Genomic DNA, 22,556 nt, shown 5'->3' with positions numbered 1-22,556 from the left:
GTTGCTACTCGTTTGTTTAGACATTAAAGACAGTTTTGCTATAAAGCAAGTCCACAACTTCTTTCCACAGCCTAGAAGATGTATAAATATTACTGTGTCAGCTCTGCAGCTTGCAACACGCTCACAACTTGTACTCTCTATTATTTGTGGTTATTTGCGGATTATACTTTTAACTGGGAGGTGTAAATATGTGAATGTGAAGCCTTGCTTTCTGTTCTCCTCTCTCTGCCTTGTCCCCTCTTCCTCCCTCTCTGTAGGTGTGTGTGTGTGAGTGAGTGAGTGTGTGTAACCCGAAGCCTCTCTCTCTGTCTGTGGTCTCTGCTCTGGGGCTCTGGGGCACAGACTGCACCAGAGGAAAAGGCTGCAGCTACACCCCCCTTTTCATTTTACTCCTCTGCTATTTTCCTCCAGAACCAAAAGCATTGATCCCTTGAGTCACAAAATACCCCCCTCCACCCACACCTCAATCTCCCTCTTCCTCTCCTTCCATTACCCCAAACACCCCCAGATCAGTATCTGTCCTCATCTGGATTATGGACGCCTGTCTGTCTTTTCCAGAGCACTTATACGCATATAATAAGCCAAAGCCCAAAAATGTTGCGAAACAAACGCAGGACTGTTTTAATCATTAATTGAATGTTATCGAAATGTAAAAACATTGTTTGCAATCTTTTTCCAACAAAAAGCAGAACAGAATTATTCGACTACAAAAACACAAACACACTGAGAGAGACAGAAATCATTTCAGCAGCGTGTGTGTGTGTGTGTTTTACTGTCACTATGCGTGCATATGTGACACTGCTCAGACTTGTGGTGGCCATATGGCTACTGTGCTCGACACTTTAGCTCACATCTGTTGTGTATTAAAGACCTAACGCTGCTCGGTACACACCTGGGTGGCCTTTCCGCACACACACTCATTCATGCACACAAACACGCTCGCACTTCAAACCGCACAATCAAACTTTTCAATTATCACATAGTATAGACCAGAGTTTCCAGCCTTTTTGCCTTAGATATACCCCCACAGCAACACCAAACCAGAACTGAGTTCCTTAAATGATTCTATACTGGAAATCATTCAGCATTATCATTAATTTTACATAAAAAGTGACCATTATTCATTCTTTTTGGAGAAACAAAAGCAAGTAGTTGAATACCTAACATCTGTATTTAAACAAAGGATCTGGAAGAAGACATTGTTGATTTCTGCTAATGCAATTTTTGTTTCTACGTCAAACTGATGGACAAGTAGCAATTACGCAAGCGTTCCAAAGTTTGGCGTCAGTAAGATTTTTAATTAAAAGTCTCAGCAAGGCTGCATTTATTCGAACAAAATACAGCAAAACCATTAATATTATTTCAATTTAAAATGACTGCTTTCTGTTTAAATACATTTAAAAATATGTATTCCTGTGATGGCAAAGCTGAGTCTTTAGTGTCACCTGATCCTTCAGAAGTCATTCTAATAAGCTGATTTGATGCTCAAGAAAAAAAATTCCTATTATTATCTATGTTGAAAGCAGCTGTGCTGCTTAATATTTTTGTGAAAAAATATATATTTTTAAAAAAAATCAGGATTCTTTGAAGAATAGAAAGTTCCAAGAGTGCTGATATACAGTAAAATATAACAAAAAATTATATATAAAAATGTTTTATCAATCTTATTTTTCAACGCGTAAGTACCGCACGCTATTTCCTGTGAATGTACAAGACTTCCGAATCATTAGCCGCTATGGTAAATAACTAGGTACTAGAAAAATTGCAATAAAGGTAAAACCAATTGCGCAATTAGCTAATGCGATTGTTTATGATAATTAATTAAAATAAACAAATTCTAGTTTGCAACATCAAGCAGCATAACAGACAGCTAAAATAACTGGAAGTGGCAGACACCGGAAGCCTTGCTCGCACATTCAAATTACAACATTTTTCATTTAAAAGTAAGTTGGATTGGTTTAACAAAACAAAAATCAATATTTTCAGGGATTCTGTGTCCTTGGATATGCACACCCCTGGTTGACAATCAGAGTTATATAAATATAGTCAGTAGATTCATTTTGATGGGGTTATCCACACATATCCAAACAAACAACTCTTTAAATGATACTGCACCAACACTGAAGAAATCTGAATTTTCTAAATTTGTGAAGTGTTAAATTCAGTACACATGCACTAAAAAAGACAAGGTATTCAGATAATCTTCTGACAGATAAAGTAAAAGCCATAATATTGTAAAGCACATCTAAGTAGTTTACTTACGCTCTGTTCATTCAGCTCCTGTGTATTCTCCATCAGTGGAACGTCCACTCCCCTCAACTACAGTCCAGACACCTGCAAATGAAGGATGCTTTTAAAATCACCATAAACACAATTCAAGGCACAGGCATCCCTCTCTCGTTTCTGTCTCTCTCTCTCTCTCTCCCTTTGTGTCTGTGGGTATATGTGTGTAGGAGGGGAAGGAAGAAGTCTGGTAACTTCACTGTATCATAGCTAGCCAGGCTGAAGTAAATATAATTTACAGAAGTAAACATTAAACAATGGGTAGAGAGAAATGTAATCAATGTAACACACACACAAATGCACTCATACACATAAAACACCAAGCTGTCCAGGTCATGGTGATGCCAGCATGGCAGTAGTCACTAAAAACATCTAACCATGTCTCCTGATTCCCCCAGTAAGCCCTTTCCACCGTATGCTACCCTCCATCTTTCTCTTTCTCTTTTCCCATCCTTCTCTGTCATTTAAAAGCCTGAAACTTCTGCAAATTGCTTTGAAACCTCCCGAGGCCTCAGTAATGAAAAGCACTCTTATTCAAAAACTCTTTGAAAGGCACTGAAAGCCTCGGGATCAGGAGAATAGGTTTATTTTCTATCCCGCCGCAGGTACCAGACCAGTGGTTTACAAGCCTGCCTGCCATGCGCTGTATTTTTAACATTCATTTTGTGTTTCGGTGTGAGAAGGTGAGTTTTGCTAACTTTAAAGAGATTACATTTTGTCTAAATGTCTCCAGAACAACAACAAAATACTCATGTAACTTTAAAAATGCTTCATAAGGTAACATGGAAATAAACGTGTTATATTAATTCAAATATTTTATTTTATTATGAAATACTAAATGAGCCAGGACAACGAGTCGCTGGACAAAGTGGAAACATGATTACATTTAATTTAAAGTATAAATGATCAGAGCAACTCAATCAAACTGCACTTACAAACATATGTGAATTGGTGATTTCTGTCAAAGCATTTTAGACAAACACCTGTCTCTAACAATAATTTTCATTGTAACAAATTTTGACTTTGCTTAAAAAACCTGAGAGGTCAGCTTGAAAGGTTATGATTTTTTTGTTAGGAATATATATAGTATAGATTACAGTTGCCTATAAGATCGATGGATGCAAATGGGAAATCTCCACAAGCTTCTGTATACATGGCTTGTGTGTGTGTGTGTGTTTGTGTTTGTGTGTGTGTGTGTGTGTGTGTGTGTGTGTGTGTGTGTGTGTGTGTGTGTGTGTGTAAAAGAGAGAAAAAGAGTTGAAGGACAGTTTGAAGAGCAGATCATTTGAATTTTTCATTTGCTTGGTGAAGCTGTGTTCTGAAATTCTAGCCTTTAATGCTCAGGCGGGGGGAATGAGCTGAGCAGCATTGATTTTTACTGTTATCACTCAATGCCCTCTGAGCCTACTGTCCTCACACACACACACACACACACACACACACACACACACACACACACACACACACACACACACACACACAATGAACAGACGGACAGCCAAACACATTGCTCTAACCATGTAATGGTGAGGAGCTGAAATTTATTTCCCTTCTGTCAACACACATTTTCAAATTAAAAGTTACTGTATGCAACAACTGTCCCAGATCCAAACATTTGAGTCAAATAAGAAAAAGTAAACATAAAGACAAAACGGTCCAATAGAGCAGATCACTCCGTCTCAAAATAACAAAGAGCGCCAGCGCGCTTTACTGTTATTGCCATGAAAGCACGCGGAGCGTTTAGTGGAGCGGCATTCTGCGCGCGGCTCGACACAACCGCGGCACGAGCGCAACGCGCAGGAAAGCCAAATACTCCAAAGCTTTCGTTTTCCTCCCTTTAAATCATCAGAGCTCACTCCACTGACAAAACACACCGCCTATTAATAAATCAACACGCTTGACCAAGAACAAAGGGTTTTAATTTAAGCAAAGCATGTGTAGCCTATTCATTAGACCAATTTGTTATTACCTGATTTCATTAGGCTACTCAATACAGACAGGCCCCATAGGTTTAACGACATTTCCTAAATGGATTTCTTATCTGATTTTACTAGTCACCGGCAGTTTAATCCCAACTGTTGTGAAATATAAAATGGCATCCAAATGGATATATTAAAAGGCCATTTTTAACCATTCAGGGTGTGATATTACATCCAAACCTCTATAGGCGATTACCTTTGACCCTTACCCATAATATGACTACCTCTTATAGCCTATATGTCACTTGTGTTTTAATATTAATGACAATATAATATCCTGAAAGGGATGCACCAAGTTCATTTACATATTGACAGAAATTATTAACTTATTTATTTTTTAACTTTTTTAGTTTTATAATTATGGTTTAACTTAAAACTACGTGTGCTCAAATCAAAGACTGCTTTTAGATAGGCTACATTTAGAGCCCCTGTAATTTAACTTAAAAAAGGGATTTAAAATGTTGTCCCATTTTATTCAAAACTGTGCATTGTAAATCCGTCAACCAAATTAAGTGCCTTACAGTCTTTAGGAATATTTTACATTTTGAAATTCTTACAAGTCTTAAGTTTTCCCCCAATGTTTGAGGCCTGGAGATGGCCAAAGAGGAGGTCACTGGTGTTGTCTTATGTAATTGTTGGCTAGTACACTCCATCTTATTACCAGCCACCACCAGAGCGACCTGTGTGTTGTGAATTATTTCGTGTTAAATGTAATATAATCCGGACTCCTTCTCCGGTATCGGCTCGAGCTGCTATCGACAGCGCGAGAAGGCGACCAATGGCCAACACGCAATGAAGCTGCTTCAGTGTCGGGATGATGCCTATTCCCGTTTCCTCCGTATCAAATACAAACACAAACTCCACGTGCATGGGAAAACGGACATGGCACGCGCCATCCAAACGGACACGGTAATCACCCAACAAACTATAGCACTCTTTAATGAAAAGTTACCCAATAAATAAATTAGTCAACTAAATAACTGTTCAGAAGACATTCATATGGGCTAATGCACTTCATGGATGAAGCAGGCTAGTTTTTTTTTACGATGCGATTGTTGTCCAAATTACTCCAAAACCGAATAATCTAATCCGTGTAATCGTGTTTAGTGAACAAAATCATCATTGTCCTAACATATTTTTGCCATCTAGGCTATTTAACGCGTCACAATTGGTAATTTCTGGTCGAGTTTTCCAAGGCGCAAATCGATTTTCTTTCTTTGTAAAAATAAATAAATGAATACAAATATGAGGTCCAAAAAGTGCAATGAAAAGTTGTAACTTTAACTTTACTTTTAAGGCTGCAGTTAAACGTTCCATTTCTGAGCGTAGAAAGTTTTAACAGTGATCATTTGTATACTTATTTTATATAATTCTTCTAATGTGGAAAGCAGAAATAACTCCAAACTGTAACATTCTATAAGAGCACTAATTTTCTCAGACATTTAATTGTCAGGCGCGCAGGCGCGAGCAGGTGCTCCAACAAATTGCTTTTATGTATTGTATGTATAGCCACATAAATATCTAGCAAAACTTTTTAAGTTTCTGAACAGCGAGCTATTTAATGGCATTTCAAAATGGTTATTACTTACTCTTATGAGTTGTGCGTTACTACGATATCCAAACTCTCCAGAAGGTCCGTCTGCATTCACTCTGTTGACATGCTCATCCAAAAATATTCAAGTGGTCGAGCTGCGTGAAGCGCGAGGAACAGCTCGCGCCAGTCAGTGCACGCGCTGTCAGTGAAGCTCGCGGGGAAGTCCTCCCTAAGTTCATGAGAGCTGCACTGGCCGCACCGGAGCGGAACGCTCCAACCGACAGATCACCGCTATAACCCAAACTCCGAGGAGCGCTGTCTTGGACTAGCCGTGTTTTCCCCTTTAAATTTACTCTCCCAACGTTAACGTGAGCACACGCGCACTCCGTGGTCTACTTCATTATTAAAGTTCTCTTGCAGCGGCGGGGCAAGAGCGCTCATTGATGCGCATGCGCGCAGCTGCCATGCGGGGTCCTGCTGTTGGCTCGCACCCAAGCCAGTAAAGGGGCACAGCACAAGGGCCAGGATGGGGCTCTTATTAATAGTTTCGTCCGAGTGATCAACTTTTATTTACCACAGCACACAACAACAACCAAGTCAAACCCTTATTTTGGGATCAGATTCACTCACACTTATGCAATCTTGCACTTGGACTTCCACTTGCACCATAATGGACCAAGCGAGCAAAAAAAAAAAAAGCAAAAAAAAAGGGAGCTCCTCTAATTAACATTTATCAACACGTAGACCAGCCAAACCACTAAAATAGCTCAGGTTTATTTAGGTTTATAAAACACGTCCTAACATGATGGCAGAAAAGGTCAGCTGAAGATCAGAAAAAAATGACCACAGACAAACAAACAAAAGGGTGAAAATATAAAAAGTTGAATGTAAGTAGTTGGGTAAGGTTACTTGTAATGGTATACAATATTGCATTATTGCCTAAAAAATTGGGTTAGGGTTAGGTTGCTTTTTGTGCATTACATTACTTTTCCTCACTCTGGATGGGTTTGCTGGAATGTTTTCTAATTAAATAATAAAATAAAAACAATTAAAAAAAACTTGTAATAACAAACTTGTGCTATTTCTGCCAATATATAACGGTAGTATGATGAATAGTATACAAGTATGCGGTTCCAAATTCAGCTTCAGTTTGAAGAAAATGCAAATTCATGCCTATATATATATATATATATATATATATATATATATATATATATATATATATATATATATATATATATGTGTGTGTGTGTGTGTGTGTGTGTGTGTGTGTGAACCTGTTTATGTGGTTTATGAGGACACAAATTTGTATAACTACATGGGTATTACACTGGTATTACACTATAAATGTGGTTTATGAGGACATATCAAATGTCCTCATAATTCAAATGGCCTTAAAAACATACTAAATGATGTTTTTTTGAGAAAGTAAAAATGCAGAATGTTTCCTGTGATGGGTAGGTTTAGGGGCAGGGGCAGTGTAAGGGGATAGAAAGTACGGTTTGTACGGTATAAAAACCATTACGCCTATGGAGAGTCCCTGTAAACCACATAGACCAACGTGTGTGTGTGTGTGTGTGTGTGTGTGTGTATTTCGTTTATTTCAGGGTTGGGCTAGTAGTTGGCGATGTCACTTTGTAAAGAAACTATACGCTCCTATAGACTGAACACGTAGTACGCAAACAGGACATCACTGTTTTCACAAACAATTTACACGGAGATGATAACGCTATCGTTTTCAAAAACATGCACTTTGAATCCCGTTTACAGGCCCCCAAAACTCTGTTGTCATGTACATAAAAAAGAGGGGTCTGTCTGTGTCCTGCAGCATTACAAACCACACCCCTGCAAATTACACCTAACATTACTCCAAGTTAAGCCTCCTGCAAAGAAACAAGTGTGGATGTCATTGACTAAATCTTTCAAAGTCAATTATTTAATGTTTTATGTATGAAATGTTTTTAAGTAAGTTATATTGCTTTTTAAAAAATGAAGTATGAAATAACAGCTATTGGTAAAACAAAATAAATTGCTTACAGACTTGACTGACAAATTGATTAATTTTAACTAAAAACCTACCTCCCAACTCTAAACCTTACCCTAAACAAACCCATTCCATGAAATAAAATTTTTCTGTAGTGTCATATACGTACTTAAAAACTGAGGAAAACAAACAGGATGACTCATGGCATCTAGTAATCTATGTTATACAATCTGTATGCCTTATTACAAGGTGGCAATAGTGAAGCTTAAAATGCGAGGAAAGGGAAGTAGAAGAAGAGCAGTACTAGTGACGACATTAGCGGCTGAGTTCGAAATCGCCCCCCATACCCTTAAATAGGGTATATTTGAAGGGACAGCCAATTGTAGTGGTATCCGTGACCATAGTTTCAATGTTATCATGTGCACTCATTCTTTCTCACACTGCACCGGAATAACATGATTACAGCCATATAATCAACGGCTGTCCAATTCACTCGTTTCATTCATTCAAGTGAACTGTATTAGTGGCCTAATGTAGGGAATAGTGATTTAGGAGTTAGGGGGACGATTTCGCATTCAGCCAGCAATTCCAGAGGGAGGGGCTCTGATGACATCCCGAATAGAGTGGTGCAGGTCTGACGTCACTTTGTAGGCCAACCGGCATTTAGCAACACACTGGTTCCCTCGATAAAACCCAATAGGACTCCCCATAGGATTTTGCGGGATCCCAAAAAACAAGCTGTGATCAACAAAAGTTTATAATACTCACATGTTTTGTCCATCAAGATAATTATCACAGATTAACTTTTATTCATTTTGAAGCCTAAATGCAGTAAAAGTAAAAAGCCAAAGGTAAGCTATAAACTACACCAGTCACATGACTTCAACGCCACCATGACTACACTTCCGACAACTCTTTCAGTTTTTATCTAAAAACATTTTCCCAGAACGTTTGAGTTAAACGTTTATAAGAGCACAATTATGAGCCTATAAAAGTGGACTGAGTTTACCTGCTCAGCACGATGACGTTTAATCTCCTCGACAGCCTCTGTAGTCCCATTTAGCCACTTGTTAGTAATTGTCTTTTTCAAGACAAGTAACAGCTTTAAAATCTCACAAGTGGGGTAATACTGATGTATTTTACGTCATAAAATAAAAAGTGGAAATGTGAACACCTTATTTTCGCCAATTAAACAAAATCTCATTAAAAAAACCATTGACTTCGGGACGATGGAACCGGAAGTGCTAAAATGCTAACTTGCTTCCGGTTTTGGCCTACAAAGGGATATTATACCTGCTCCACTCAATGGCTGTTTCATTTTAGGGGTCGTAACTTGAGGTCAGAGACGCGTTTTGTAGTACTGCGGGATACATACTAAACACTTGAAATGAACTGGGCAAAATGCATATAACGTTTTCAGTTTTTAGTTGAAAACAGTGAAGTGTAAACCGCCCCTTAATCTATAACTACAATAACCACGGCCTCTGCACCGATTTCTTAACATGGGGACAGTTCCCAATAAATGGGAAAACAAAGTAACGTGCGTTTCTTGTTTGAAAAAAATAGCTCAGATATTTAGTTGTAAATTTAAAAGTAATGTGCTACTTTACTCATTACTTGAAAAACGTAATCTGATTACATCAAAATTGCAGAGTATGCCCACTCAAATGCTGCGTTCCAGGTAGGCTTTTGAGCCTGTAAATTACAACATCAAACAACAACTCACGACTTTGTAGTGTTCCAGGTAAAGCCACCCCAAACTGTCTGAGCACAAGAAATTGCAGTAGCTAGATGTAAACAAACCATGGTGGACCGTACGGGGCTTATCATTTACAATCATTTCTATCGCCAAAGGTGCTTACTCCTTGCTTGTTTGAGGTAAACAGAGGAGAAAAAACGGCACACAAGACAAGAGAAGCTATTAAAATAAATTTTATTTTACATTATTTGTATATCTGTGGGGCTTTCATTGTTGTTTCGCGGGATATGTGACGTCAGAGCGCGTAACTGGGAGTACATCGATCTAGTACCAGCTACTGGGTGGGAAGTGACAGGTTTGACTGCTGTTTCAATGCACTTTTCAAGTTTGGAAAAACGCGGGTTACGTGTTGCCTGGAACGCAGCATCAGCCACAAATCTGTCAGGTAGTAAAAATGGCATAAGTTTCTGCAAATGTACCAACAACAAAAAAACAACAACCCTGAACTGAACTCACTGTGGGCCAGTAACATTTCTTTACCTTTCACCCCAAAAACCTATTGTATGCATATGAGCACATGCAATGAGAAAGAAAGATTAAAAGAGAGCAACATAAAGCAATAAAACACTATGAAGTAAGTCGCCGCTTAAATGTGCTCAGCGATTACTGATATGTTAGCCAGACTCCTCCTCAAGCACTGAAAAATGATGCTCCTGAGGGCCACATTGGGCTGTGTTTGACTGACACACTGTTACAGAAAGAAAACAAGAATTTCATGCTGTTGAGTGGAATGTAACTAGCAGGGGGCTGCTGTTGATCTGCAAGCTTAACTCCACATGCTGCATGAGAATTTGGCTCCATAAACATCAGGAAAGAAACAACATTTCCCCACTCTCTCAAAACACAAGGGAGATGAACACACGCCTCAGCTCATGTAATTTTTTAACTGCTTTATATTTAAGCGCAACTTAGTGAAATCGGAAGTCGACTATTAAAAGCTACCAATTACAAGAAAAAAATGAAATCAGTACTAAGGTCTTTAAGAGCAAGTGCAGGCAGGTCATACTTTTGGGCTAACATGCGCTCAGCGGGGTCTTATTTATAGATCTGTGCAAAACTTTTGGCTGCACACTGCACTGTGCTGACACGGTAGAACCAGAAGATGCCTGTCAAACAAAGAATAAAAATACACCAAGAGGGGCGCGAATGGGGTTGCATCTGGCATGCTGGCGTGAAGACGCACGGTTTATGCCCCCCTCCCCCACAGCACGCACATAGGCCTATGTTGCCCAGATATTGTGCAATAAGTGCATGAAAAACAATAAGCACTGCATGTAATCTTCATTTAGGTCTCAGATATGTACTTTTTATAGCGATAGGAATTTCGGTTAAAGCAATAGTGCACACAGAAATTAAAATTCTGTCATCATTTACTCAGCCTCTTATGACTTTCTCTCTTCTGCGGTTTAAAAATAGGATATTTTAATAAATCTTGAAATAATCTTTTCAGCTATTTACAAGGTAACATGAAATTAATCCATACAACTCAATTGATAAATTCTAAGTCTAAAACATCATCCCGTTGTATGATAACCAGATCGAAATGTAATCCTTTATTCACTTTCAAATCAAATCAAAGCAAATGAAAAAATATTAATGGCTAAATTAAATGGCTAAAAGTTAAATTAAAAGGCTCCACTTCTTGCAAAGCGAGTAACAAGTGAACATTTCTTAAAGGTGCCCTAGAATGATTTGAAAAAATATGTTAAATTGTTCTCTGATATCTAAATAGAGGGTATGTGGCTTATTTAAGGTCAAAAATTGTCCAGATGCAGTTTTACAGGTCCATTTACAACACTAGAAATTGTCTCTAGGATGTAATGCTCTGTTTTTGCCTTATTTGGGTCGTGAATATCAATGCAGAGTTCTGCTCTGATTTCACTGCACTGCTAAATGACAGCTAACACATCTATACCATCCGTCATGGCAATGATTTGACAATGATAGCTTCTTAACTTTGAATCACGAAGTTATGTGTTGATGATGAAATTTAGGCTAATTTAGATTTCAATGCGTCAAAAGGGATTGACATACGTATCTACTGTTGTATTTTATGACAAAACTGGTAGGAAATAATATTAACCTTTGTCATTTGACAAACTGTTATGTGTGCTACTTGGAGTTGTTACTGTAATAGCATCTTGTGTTGGATCTAGACAGCACAGGGGATATTATCGTCAATGTTGTCTTATTAAGAAACTTTCAATTTAATCAGAAATGGGTTTGCCAGTCAAGAAGGGGATAAAATCACTCCTTACTGTTTGCAGGAATATGGTTCGAATCAGCCCTTTCTTCAGTTTTAGATGCTGAGCGAACTTTGATATTGCCCCAGGCTAGAAAAACTGCCCGTAGTGAAATGGGCAGAGCAAACAAACAACTTTGAATTAAATTGTTGCAGTATCCGATCGTAAATAAACATCACCTATGCCTGTTGACATTTTTTATCTGTGGGAAGGCTATGAAAAGTTCTCACATCCCCTGCACAGCCTGGATCATAACATTTACAGTCTTGTTCAAAATAATAGCAGTACAATGTGACTAACCAGAATAATCAAGGTTTTTAGTATATTTTTTATTGCTACGTGGCAAACAAGTTACCAGTAGGTTCAGCAGATTCTCAGAAAACAAATGAGACCCAGCATTCATGATATGCACGCTCTTAAGGCTGTGCAATTGGGCAATTAGTTGAATTAGTTGAAAGGGGTGTGTTCAAAAAAATAGCAGTGTGGCATTCAATCACTGAGGTCATCAATTTTGTGAAGAAACAGGTGTGAATCAGGTGGCCCCTATTTAAGGATGAAGCCAACACTTGTTGAACATGCATTTGAAAGCTGAGGAAAATGGGTCGTTCAAGACATTGTTCAGAAGAACAGCGTACTTTGATTAAAAAGTTGATTAGAGAGGGGAAAACCTATAAAGAGGTGCAAAAAATGATAGGCTGTTCAGCTAAAATGATCTCCAATGCCTTAAAATGGAGAGCAAAACCAGAGAGACGTGGAAGAAAACGGAAGACAACCATCAAAATGGATAGAAGAATAACCAGAATGGCAAAGGCTCAGCCAATGATCACCTCCAGGATGATCAAAGACAGTCTGGAGTTACCTGTAAGTACTGTGACAGTTAGAAGACGTCTGTGTGAAGCTAATCTATTTTCAAGAATCCCCCGCAAAGTCCCTCTGTTAAAAAAAAGGCATGTGCAGAAGAGGTTACAATTTGCCAAAGAACACATCAACTGGCCTAAAGAGAAATGGAGGAACATTTTGTGGACTGATGAGAGTAAAATTGTTCTTTTTGGGTCCAAGGGCCACAGGCAGTTTGTGAGACGACCCCCAAACTCTGAATTCAAGCCACAGTACACAGTGAAGACAGTGAAGCATGGAGGTGCAAGCATCATGATATGGGCATGTTTCTCCTACTATGGTGTTGGGCCTATTTATCGCATACCAGGGATCATGGATCAGTTTGCATATGTTAAAATACTTGAAGAGGTCATGTTGCCCTATGCTGAAGAGGACATGCCCTTGAAATGGTTGTTTCAACAAGACAATGACCCAAAACACACTAGTAAACGGGCAAAGTCTTGGTTCCAAACCAACAAAATTAATGTTATGGAGTGGCCAGCCCAATCTCCAGACCTTAATCCAATTGAGAACTTGTGGGGTGATATCAAAAATGCTGTTTCTGAAGCAAAACCAAGAAATGTGAATGAATTGTGGAATGTTGTTAAAGAATCATGGAGTGGAATAACAGCTGAGAGGTGCCACAAGTTGGTTGACTCCATGCCACACAGATGTCAAGCAGTTTTAAAAAACTGTGGTCATACAACTAAATATTAGTTTAGTGATTCACAGGATTGCTAAATCCCAGAAAAAAAAAATGTTTGTACAAATAGTTTTGAGTTTGTACAGTCAAAGGTAGACACTGCTATTTTTTTGAACACACCCCTTTCAACTAATTGCCCAATTGCACAGCCTTAAGAGCGTGCATATCATGAATGCTGGGTCTTGTTTGTTTTCTGACAATCTACTGAACCTACTGGTAACTTGTTTGCCACGTAGCAATAAAAAATATACTAAAAACCTTGATTATTCTGGTTAGTCACATTGTACTGCTATTATTTTGAACAAGACTGTATTTCCATGATCTGCCGTTATCGCTATCCTCGTGTGACGCTTGTTTACCTGAACTCCCGATGATTTGGCTGTGCAGTTCCACCTGACAATGAACATTGGCTGGCATGCAAATGTTGGGGGCGTACATATTAATGATCCCAGCGATTGTGTCACAGTTGGCTTTATATTGAGAATCGCTTGTTTTTGGTGTTTTTCACAAACAAGATTTTCATATGAAGGGGGAGGCAATGGTGTTAGAGACTCACTGTATGTGATGTCCATTTACCTTAACACTTTTTATTTAACTATGGGAGTGGCAAGGATAATTCAATTTTTCATTCTAGGACACCTTTAAAGGCTTCATAGTGATTAACTAATTAAATATGACTGTTCATCATCTCTAAAGGCGTATTGGTGTTCTGTAAACATGTCGCCCGAGTCTCATTTGTAAAGCGGCTTGTGTCTGTTATTCAAGTGTAACTGATGTACTGTGGCTTGACCGTAAAGTATAATGTGCACTAGTTCTCCTCTGCGTTTTCAACAGTGATTCATTTGTCAATGGCGGACTGTAATGAAAAGACATAATTTAATAGATTTCATTAGTAGTTCAAGTGCTGTAACCAAACTCCTGATAAGTGCAGAAGGGAGACAGGGGAGGACTGTGGTCACTGAGCCCCAGAGACAGGCTCCTTAAGCAGGCTAATGAACTCGGCCCTGCAGTGTGGGCTCTGATTGTTCCAGCAGCTGCCTGCTCGGCGAACAAAGGAAATATTTAACACCTCATAAATTCTGCTAATACTTGAAGAAAGGAGCCCAGAAAATACGCTTATGATCCAAAGCACTTACAGGATGAATTCTGAGAGTCAGAAACAATCAACAGAGACAGAGAGCGAAGAGGAGTGTTTGACAGAAATACTTTTGACATGTTTGTTATTTTAGAATTGTCGCTGATGTAGACGTCTTGGTATTGGGTTCCATGTGTCTTTGCATGTAAGGGCGAGAGTGAAGTTTCCCGTCTGGAAATTGTTTGCGACATTTCCTCATACAATAGAATGCATATGCTTCTGTTTGACTCAGAACATTTATTTCTAACTGAATGTCGGTTTAAAAATAAGCCATCATATCTAGGTACACGTGGGAGTGTGTGTATTTATGTGTTTGTCTACACTCTTGACTTCTGTTTTTTGCATTGAGACTGGATACTCTGGGTCAAATCATAAATATTTGGAACTAACAGAGTAGAGTTTCATTTGTCAGGTTTTTTAACTCCCATTAATCCCATTTAATCTCATTAAAAAATAACACAGAGACAATATTTTTTTTTTAAATAACATCTATATGCAGTTTGGTAACAACGAATAAGAGGGCTTAGGTCAAATCACTTACAAAATTTCACTGTCCTCCTCAAGCTAACAGAAGTGTGAAAATAAAATCTGTGCCAGCGATTAGACTAATTTTATATGTGAGGGGAGTATGTGAGGTCTGGAGGTCACAACAGCGATGCATGATCTACAGTTGCACATAAGAGTTTAGAGGGCACATCATATCCGAATAGCGAGACAGAGAGAGAGACAGGGGAAGGACAGCGACAGAGAGGAATTGTGTCTGTGTCTGTGTGCGTGTGTGTCCTGTCCAGCACCATTGTTATTTCATTAGGGTGTAGGATTACTTCCATTAACTCAGCATGTCGGCTGGACCTAAAGAACCTCTCTCTCTCTCATGGACACATGGACTTTCCATTAAAGTATCACAAGGCATGCTTAGTGCTAAATGAATAAAGGGCTTGACATGCACCTTAAAGATGCATCAGGGCTCTAGATGAAAAAAAAAAATGACTAGGGAATCATTGACTGCATTAAGTTGATTGTTCAGAATATGTACAACGTTTAGAAAATACTATATATTACATGTTTTGGAAAGGGTACTGGTAATTTTCTGCTAGGACATTATCAGGTAAGTTCATGGTCTTTCCTTCAACCCTAAAACAACATAATACAATGCATACGCAAGTTTTATTGAGGGAGTCAGTTACTAAACTGAGCGAGTTGTAAGCGGTTTTGTTAATCATTTGGACTAAAGCATTAAAAATAACCGATTCATATGAATCATTGGACACCATGGCTGGCGCTGTTAATTGCAGCGTGCATAAAACATTGATGTGTGCACTCTAACGAGATATATGACGAAACCATATATGGACACACACAAATTTTGCCTGACTGACTAGACTTTAAATGGTCACAAATGTTTATTTTTTGTTGCATTTGGGATCATTTTGGTTGCATTCTGGAGCCAATGTGGTCTTTTCAGCAGGGAAATTTTGTTGAATGCTTTTGAGTCAGACTGTGACTCAACGAGTAGTCAATAATGTACTGTATAATAAGGTGAATTAGTAACATACCTCCATGGCTCAGCTGCACTCCAGATCATTACTTCATGCCAGACTGGATCCTGACTTGTCATCTACGATTCGAAGAAACCCTCAGCCCACAGGAATTACACTGGCAATTTATGTGTCTCTGGAAAGGTAGCAGAAAGGTTATATACCAAAGCTTGATGTCTTCATTATGAATTGGTATGTTTGTGTAGGTGGAGAAGAAATTATCTGACATAACCAACATCTGTACTGCCATTTTAATAACTGTTAGAATATGAACGCATTCCACTGTATTAGTCTGGTCAATTGAACAAAACCACATCTTTGTCTGCCAATAGAGCCCCATTAGTTTGTGTCTGACTACTGAGCTGTTTTTTGGTGACTGAAGTCAGCGTGTGCGTGTCCTCAGAGTATATACAAATTACTGGGCTACCACAATTTAAAGTTTATGAGCAGTCATGGTGAAAAGCTAAAAAACAACTGAAAGTGAATTAGATGATTTGTTAACCAATGAGTCATGATCAGACACCGTGAACCCATCTTACCCACAAGCCCCAAAATTACGTGGATACAGTGGAATGTACGTAACTCCCAGAATGCTTTGAGACTGCAGCCCTGGCTTCGACGTCCTGGCAACAATGGCCATCTCCAAGGATAATACACGAATGGCCGGTCTCAAACTCCGCCTCTCTCTGCAATCCCTGATAGAACTCACACACAAATACAATGTTCTTCTGTCAGTAAAAACGTGTGCAATGTTTGTATTGCTAATGAGCGCAAGAGGGGAAATAAACACTAAGGGTTATATTAGCAAGGAAATTATCAGAAAATAACTGCATGAAAGAGTGGGAAAATTGGGTGGTTCACGTTTCTATTTTCCATTAGAGGCGCATTCCTTCAACATGCCTTAATAATCCAACTAATTAGCCTTCCTAGCTTTAATTATAAACTTCCAGCACGAATATCAACAGAAATGTTTTCATTTTGATTCTAGGTGTGGTATATCTCCGCTGCTAATGACCTCATGTTTGAAAGGTCCCCAATTACTCCCAACTTCAGAGTTCAGCGCTGGCAGTGACAGAGAACAGGTCTGCCCGACCAGCTCAGGAAAAAAAAAAAAACACATTTCATACCAATGACCTGCACCTGCAAATATGACTGTAAAAAATTTGTGAAATGTCACTGTGAAATTAAATTGACAATTACAGGCCCTGTGAGAGTCTTGAGACACCACATTAAGACAAAGCCAGAGGCCTCAATAAATCAGTCTGACTAAAATGTACAAGCACACTGATTGCACACGTTTTGGATTCAGCTTTATATCATGATCAGCTTTTGTATGTTTTACTGCCTTTTTTGCTGTACAAAGTGGGAAACTGTGAATTATGATTATATATAACAATAAGTATAATCAGCATAAAATAGTGCTCTTATTAAACAAGATTTTTTTAGTTCATTAAACCTTTAAAAACACCAGATGTTTCATGTTCACTCGCTCTCTTGACAAAGGGTTAATGCAAACTCACCTTTCCTTTTTTATAATTCTTTTTACAAGGCAGTCAAACTTGTTCAAAATGAAAGTAACTTGGCTTTTCTTCAGAATTACTCTGACATGTTTCCCTATGGAACGTCACATTCATAAGTCAGAACAGCCATTGTGCAATTTTTTGGGGTGGGCAGGGGTTGCATTTGTCAGTATTTATTCAGCAAGACAGCAAAGAGGTGATAAATGGATTGATACACAAAATGAGCCAGAATCAAACTCGTGACTCCCCCTCCAAGAAAACGGCTTTAACTTTGGGGAGATCTTTGAAGCACTTTAAACCATATCAGATTATGCACATTTATCGAGCATGCATTGAAAATGCCTCTCGAATGTCGCTTTCTAATTATACCTCTCTTCTCCTGTTTAATACAGTTGCTGCTGTAATGCCCCCAAATAATGTGTAATTCTTTGAGCTAAAAATGTTTAACTTGCATAGGAACATCATTGAAAGTGCATTTACCTTCTAATTGCCCATTTTATATTTCTGATTGCTCTTCAATGCAAAAACATCAACCATTAGATCTTAAGTGTACACATCCACAGACGGTTCTGATATCCTTCCCATTTTATTACACCTAAACTACACATTCTTCTTCATTCTTACAAGTCTCTCGTAAAAGGAACTGATGTGCAAGAATCACATCAAAACAGAATGAATTTGTTCAGAGATATGAAGTATCCCTGCACATGAGCACACAACAGTGTTGTCGGACACTGTAATTTGGATCATTGGTTATGTGTCTTTGATGATGGCTCTGTTAGACAGTACTCATTATTAAGCAAAGATCTGTAACTCTCTTTGACTGAGCCAGTGTTTAACTAGTCACCGTCTACCAACCAACCCTGCTGCACTTTGACACCTGAATTCATTTCCTGAGAAAGAGCTGCATGTGTGTGGGTGTGTTTGTGTGTATGGAAGAGTAAAAGAAACAAAGATCAAGAGACAAAAAAACAAAAAACAGACTGTAAAACATGACATCAACCCTTTAATTTATGATTACATTACAATTTAAACAAAGGGAAGGTTTTTTTGGGAGGATTGGATTCGGCTAATTTACCATTACAAATATAAAATCCCATACTGCCCTCTCCCTGCCTTACACACATATATCTAAACATGCATACAAACACAAAACCAATCCCCCCAGCAATGGCGCCAGTATTGACACACAGACCAGGGACGGAGTCAGTCTGTCATCAGACAATGCAGACCGCTGGACAAACACTTTTGTTCCACTGATTTGATTGATAACATTATATAAACTATTTCATTTGATACAGCTCTTTTTTAATGATTCAGTTCAACTAATTTGAAAAGTGTTGTCACTCGAGAAACCCTTTAAATAAATAATTTTAGGATGGAACCCTTATTAACACTGACAAAATAAGTATTTAACTGAAATGTGTTTTACTACCAAAAAGCCATGAAATGCAGCATGCCAATCCCCAAAAACATACAATGTACCCATATTTTCCTTAAGAATTCCTCTGTTTATACAGTTATTGTTACTCAAAATGGGGTAACTTGGTCATTATAAAAATAAATAAAATGACAAAAAAAATATCTGAAAGCTTTTGAAGGAGAACATTATTACTATTATTATGATTTTATAGTAGAAGCAAAACTGTAGTAAATTCATTCAGATTCATTCTTGTATTACGCAGCACGTTTGAGCTTCCGCAAGAAACAATGAGGTTCAATCTCATGTTACGTAGCCTGTTTAAGCTTCTGCGAGAACCAATGAGGTTCATTACTGTGTAACGCAGCACTATTGAGCTTCCGCAAGAACCAATGAGGTTCAATCTCATGTTACGTAGCATGTTTGAGCTTCCCCAAGAACCAATGAGTTTCATTACTGTATGTATGCAGCACATTTGAGCTTCTGCAAGAACCAATGAGGTTCATTACTGTATGTACGCAGCACATTTGAGCTTCTGCAAGAACCAATGAGGTTCAATCTCATGTTACGTAGCATGTTTGAGCTTCCCCAAGAACCAGTGAAGTTCAATCTCATGTTACGTAGCATGTTTGAGCTTCCGCAAGAACCAATGAGGTTCATTATTGTGTTACGCAGCACTATTGAGTTTCCGCAAGAACCAATGAGGTTCATTCACGTTATGCAGCATGACTGAGCTTTCACGAGAAACAATGAGGTGCATTCTCAAAGTGGTAGTTGCATAGACTGTCAAAGTCAATGGAGGGACAGATTCTCTCAGATTTAATCAATCAATCAATCAATCAACTTTATTTATATAGCGCTTTTACAATCACGATTGTGTCAAAGCAGCTTCACAGTGTCAAACAAGGATAATATTGCAACAAAATTAGATTTGGCTGTACAGTCGTACTGGCGAAAAAAGTGATGTTATCAGCTTATTTTAATTTATCATATAGCGACAATGTTGGCAGATCAGTATTATAGTTTATAGAATTAAGTAAAACCTAATTCATAAATTTTGTTTGTATAATTAGTTGAATAACTTTAATCATAATTTTAGTGTCCCCAGATTTAAATTTGTGTTCTAAACATGAACCAAGTTTTACCAGTTTGGAACGAAATTAAGGTGAGTAAATGATTTTTCCTTTTTGCTTGAACTAACCCTTTAAGTTCGAAATAAATAAAAAAAGTAAATTTGCATCTTGAAAAATTCCAATTGTGATCCAAAGTCCACTGTGATGGTCAAGTGGGCTAATAATGACAGAGTTGGCTGTTTTAACCCCAGTAAGACAGTCGATGCAGAGGCTCATATTTCAAGTAATGCCCTCACTTCTTTAACTAGGCTGCAACTGAACAAGTGTGACCTGAACCTGGCTGACAAGGACCAATCCATATCCTTGATTCAGGGGGTCACAGCTAATGCTATCATGGGAGTGCTAATGATTTTTTCATTAGCTAATAGAAGCTCCGGTTTCTTTTATGATTGTGTCTGTGAGTGAGTAAAAAAACTGAGTAAGTTTTATTATTATTACATTTTTTTAAATATTATTACACTTAAATGATAAGTGTCATGCAGCAAGTGGAATGAAAATTCTGTCATCATTTACTTACTTCCATGTCCAAACCTGAATGACTTTCTTCCGCAGAATACAAAATAAATAAATATATATATATAATCTTTTGTGTTCAACAGAAGGCAGAAAGTCATACACATTTGGAACGACATGAGTAAATGATAAGAGAATTTTAATTTTTGAGTGAATTATCCTTTCAATACAATAACAATTCTGATTAACCTGCATTTGTACATGCAAACAAAAAGTGCTATTTACACAACGAGCTGAAATGGATTCTGTTTAGAATATATAAAAACTGTTCTTTTGGTCACAAAGTTCCAGGTTGACAAAGATTAGTTTTACCCATTAGATTACGTATTACTTATTTTACTGTCTAATAAATCTTAATTCATAGTGTTGTTTATATCACACATACTCACACTGTGCACATTTAAAACTGAAGCTATGATGTTTGTGCAGCCTCTTATTATGTGCTCTGCAAACTGCACAGAATCCACCTACAGTAATGTTACACCTGATGCACTGTCCTCCAACACACCCACAACAACAAAAAAACATGGGATCCCATGCACAAATGATGCACATGCATACACACTCTGTCCCCCTCTCTCACTCTCTCACACACACACACACACACACACACACACACACACACACACACACACACACACACACACACACACACACACACACACACACATTGTGTACTCATTCATACAACAGTTCAAAATGATTAACTTGTTTTACCTCTTTTTGCCCTCTTGGAATTACCTCTCTCTCTCTTTCTCTCTCTCTCAGTCTCTGTTAATGCATTCTTTTATGTCATCTCGAGTTTCCTGGATTCTGCCATCGCCGTGGTAACCCCTCCCTCCTCTGGTCCCTCAGGTCCAGCCGGATGGGATGCTTTTGTGTAGCTGCCACATTTTTGGGGTAAAATGATCCCATCCCCTTCACCCACACACACATACACGCTCACACAGTCTAAGTATTTGTACAAACTTGGCATCACTTCCAAATTTAGGATTTAAGAAAGCATATAGAGAGCGAGAGAGAGAGATAACCTCTCGGTCACAAATACTTCAGGCATCTGACCACAAATTCATTCCTTTAAATATAATAAATCATTACTTATATTCATGCAACCATGCTTGCACCATCTGTGGTGCAGGTTGCCCCAGCCCTGACTACCTCAACAGCTGCTAAGCACACTCACAGGTAAGGACAGGGACACCAGGTGTGTGAGACATAATATGTATGCGTTTGTAAAAGATGTGTGTCTGTTTCTTTTTCTCCTCTTCAAATTATATCGCTATAATCTCAAAAACCTCATTGTTATAAATATTGTATTTCAGGACATTTATTTCTGATAATTATTTTTTGTGTGCCTCTTTAAGAATGTAGGTGTGTGCTTGTGTGCACATTTGTGCATGTCTCTGGGGGGTCATACCGTAATCCTCCAGTGTTTCTGCCGAATGAAGGTCCCTGAACGTCTCTAGTTTCTCTTAGTAAATGATCTGATTAAAAAAAAGGTCTTTTCAGCCTGGAACGTCCCAAAAACAGACAGCTTGAAAAGAACGGAAACAAAGGGAAAGAGTGAGTGAAATGAAGACATGGAAATGGGACAGAAAAAGTTATACCAACGCCTGAAGCTAGAAACCACCAGACAATGGAAACATGGCTGAAAATAACATGTACCCACATTAATGTTTTACTTTAGGTAAACAGGTAGTTAACATTTCATTATATACACATATATATATATATATATATATATATATATATATATATATATATATATATATATATATATATATATATATATATATATATATATATATATATGGATGGGGTTACATTTTATTATTTGAATACTCACATTTACTGTTCTGTAGTCACTTCCATTACCATTCAAACCATATTCAGACTAGATACTGTGGATTATACACCCAAGTCGTTGTATATATAT

At 38.1% G+C, this 22,556-nt stretch overlaps 1 protein-coding gene across 10 annotated transcripts in view; it reads right to left on the bottom strand.

Annotated features, from left to right (window-relative positions):
• The window catches only part of eya4 (EYA transcriptional coactivator and phosphatase 4), a 53,746-nt gene extending 33,088 nt beyond the window's left edge, over nucleotides 1-20,658 (bottom strand). For 2 of the 10 annotated variants that reach the window (XM_067445857.1, XM_067445859.1), the window contains exons 1-3: nucleotides 16,574-20,648; nucleotides 16,053-16,170; nucleotides 2,263-2,334 (exon numbers count right to left, since the gene is read on the bottom strand). In XM_067445857.1, the coding sequence (XP_067301958.1) occupies nucleotides 2,263-2,295 (33 nt within the window). In that variant the 5' untranslated portion in view covers nucleotides 2,296-2,334; nucleotides 16,053-16,170; nucleotides 16,574-20,648. Of the gene's footprint in view, nucleotides 1-2,262; nucleotides 2,335-16,052; nucleotides 16,171-16,573 lie in introns of all 10 variants that reach the window. The other 8 variants (XM_067445861.1, XM_067445855.1, XM_067445858.1 and 5 more) reach the window with 8 other exon arrangements.
• Between the last annotated feature and the right edge of the window lie 1,898 nt (nucleotides 20,659-22,556).

The sequence above is a fragment of the Pseudorasbora parva genome, chromosome 6, assembly GCF_024679245.1.
Source record: "Pseudorasbora parva isolate DD20220531a chromosome 6, ASM2467924v1, whole genome shotgun sequence".
NCBI classification, from domain to species: domain Eukaryota; kingdom Metazoa; phylum Chordata; class Actinopteri; order Cypriniformes; family Gobionidae; genus Pseudorasbora; species Pseudorasbora parva.
This window is presented reverse-complemented; position numbering and strand designations above follow the sequence as displayed.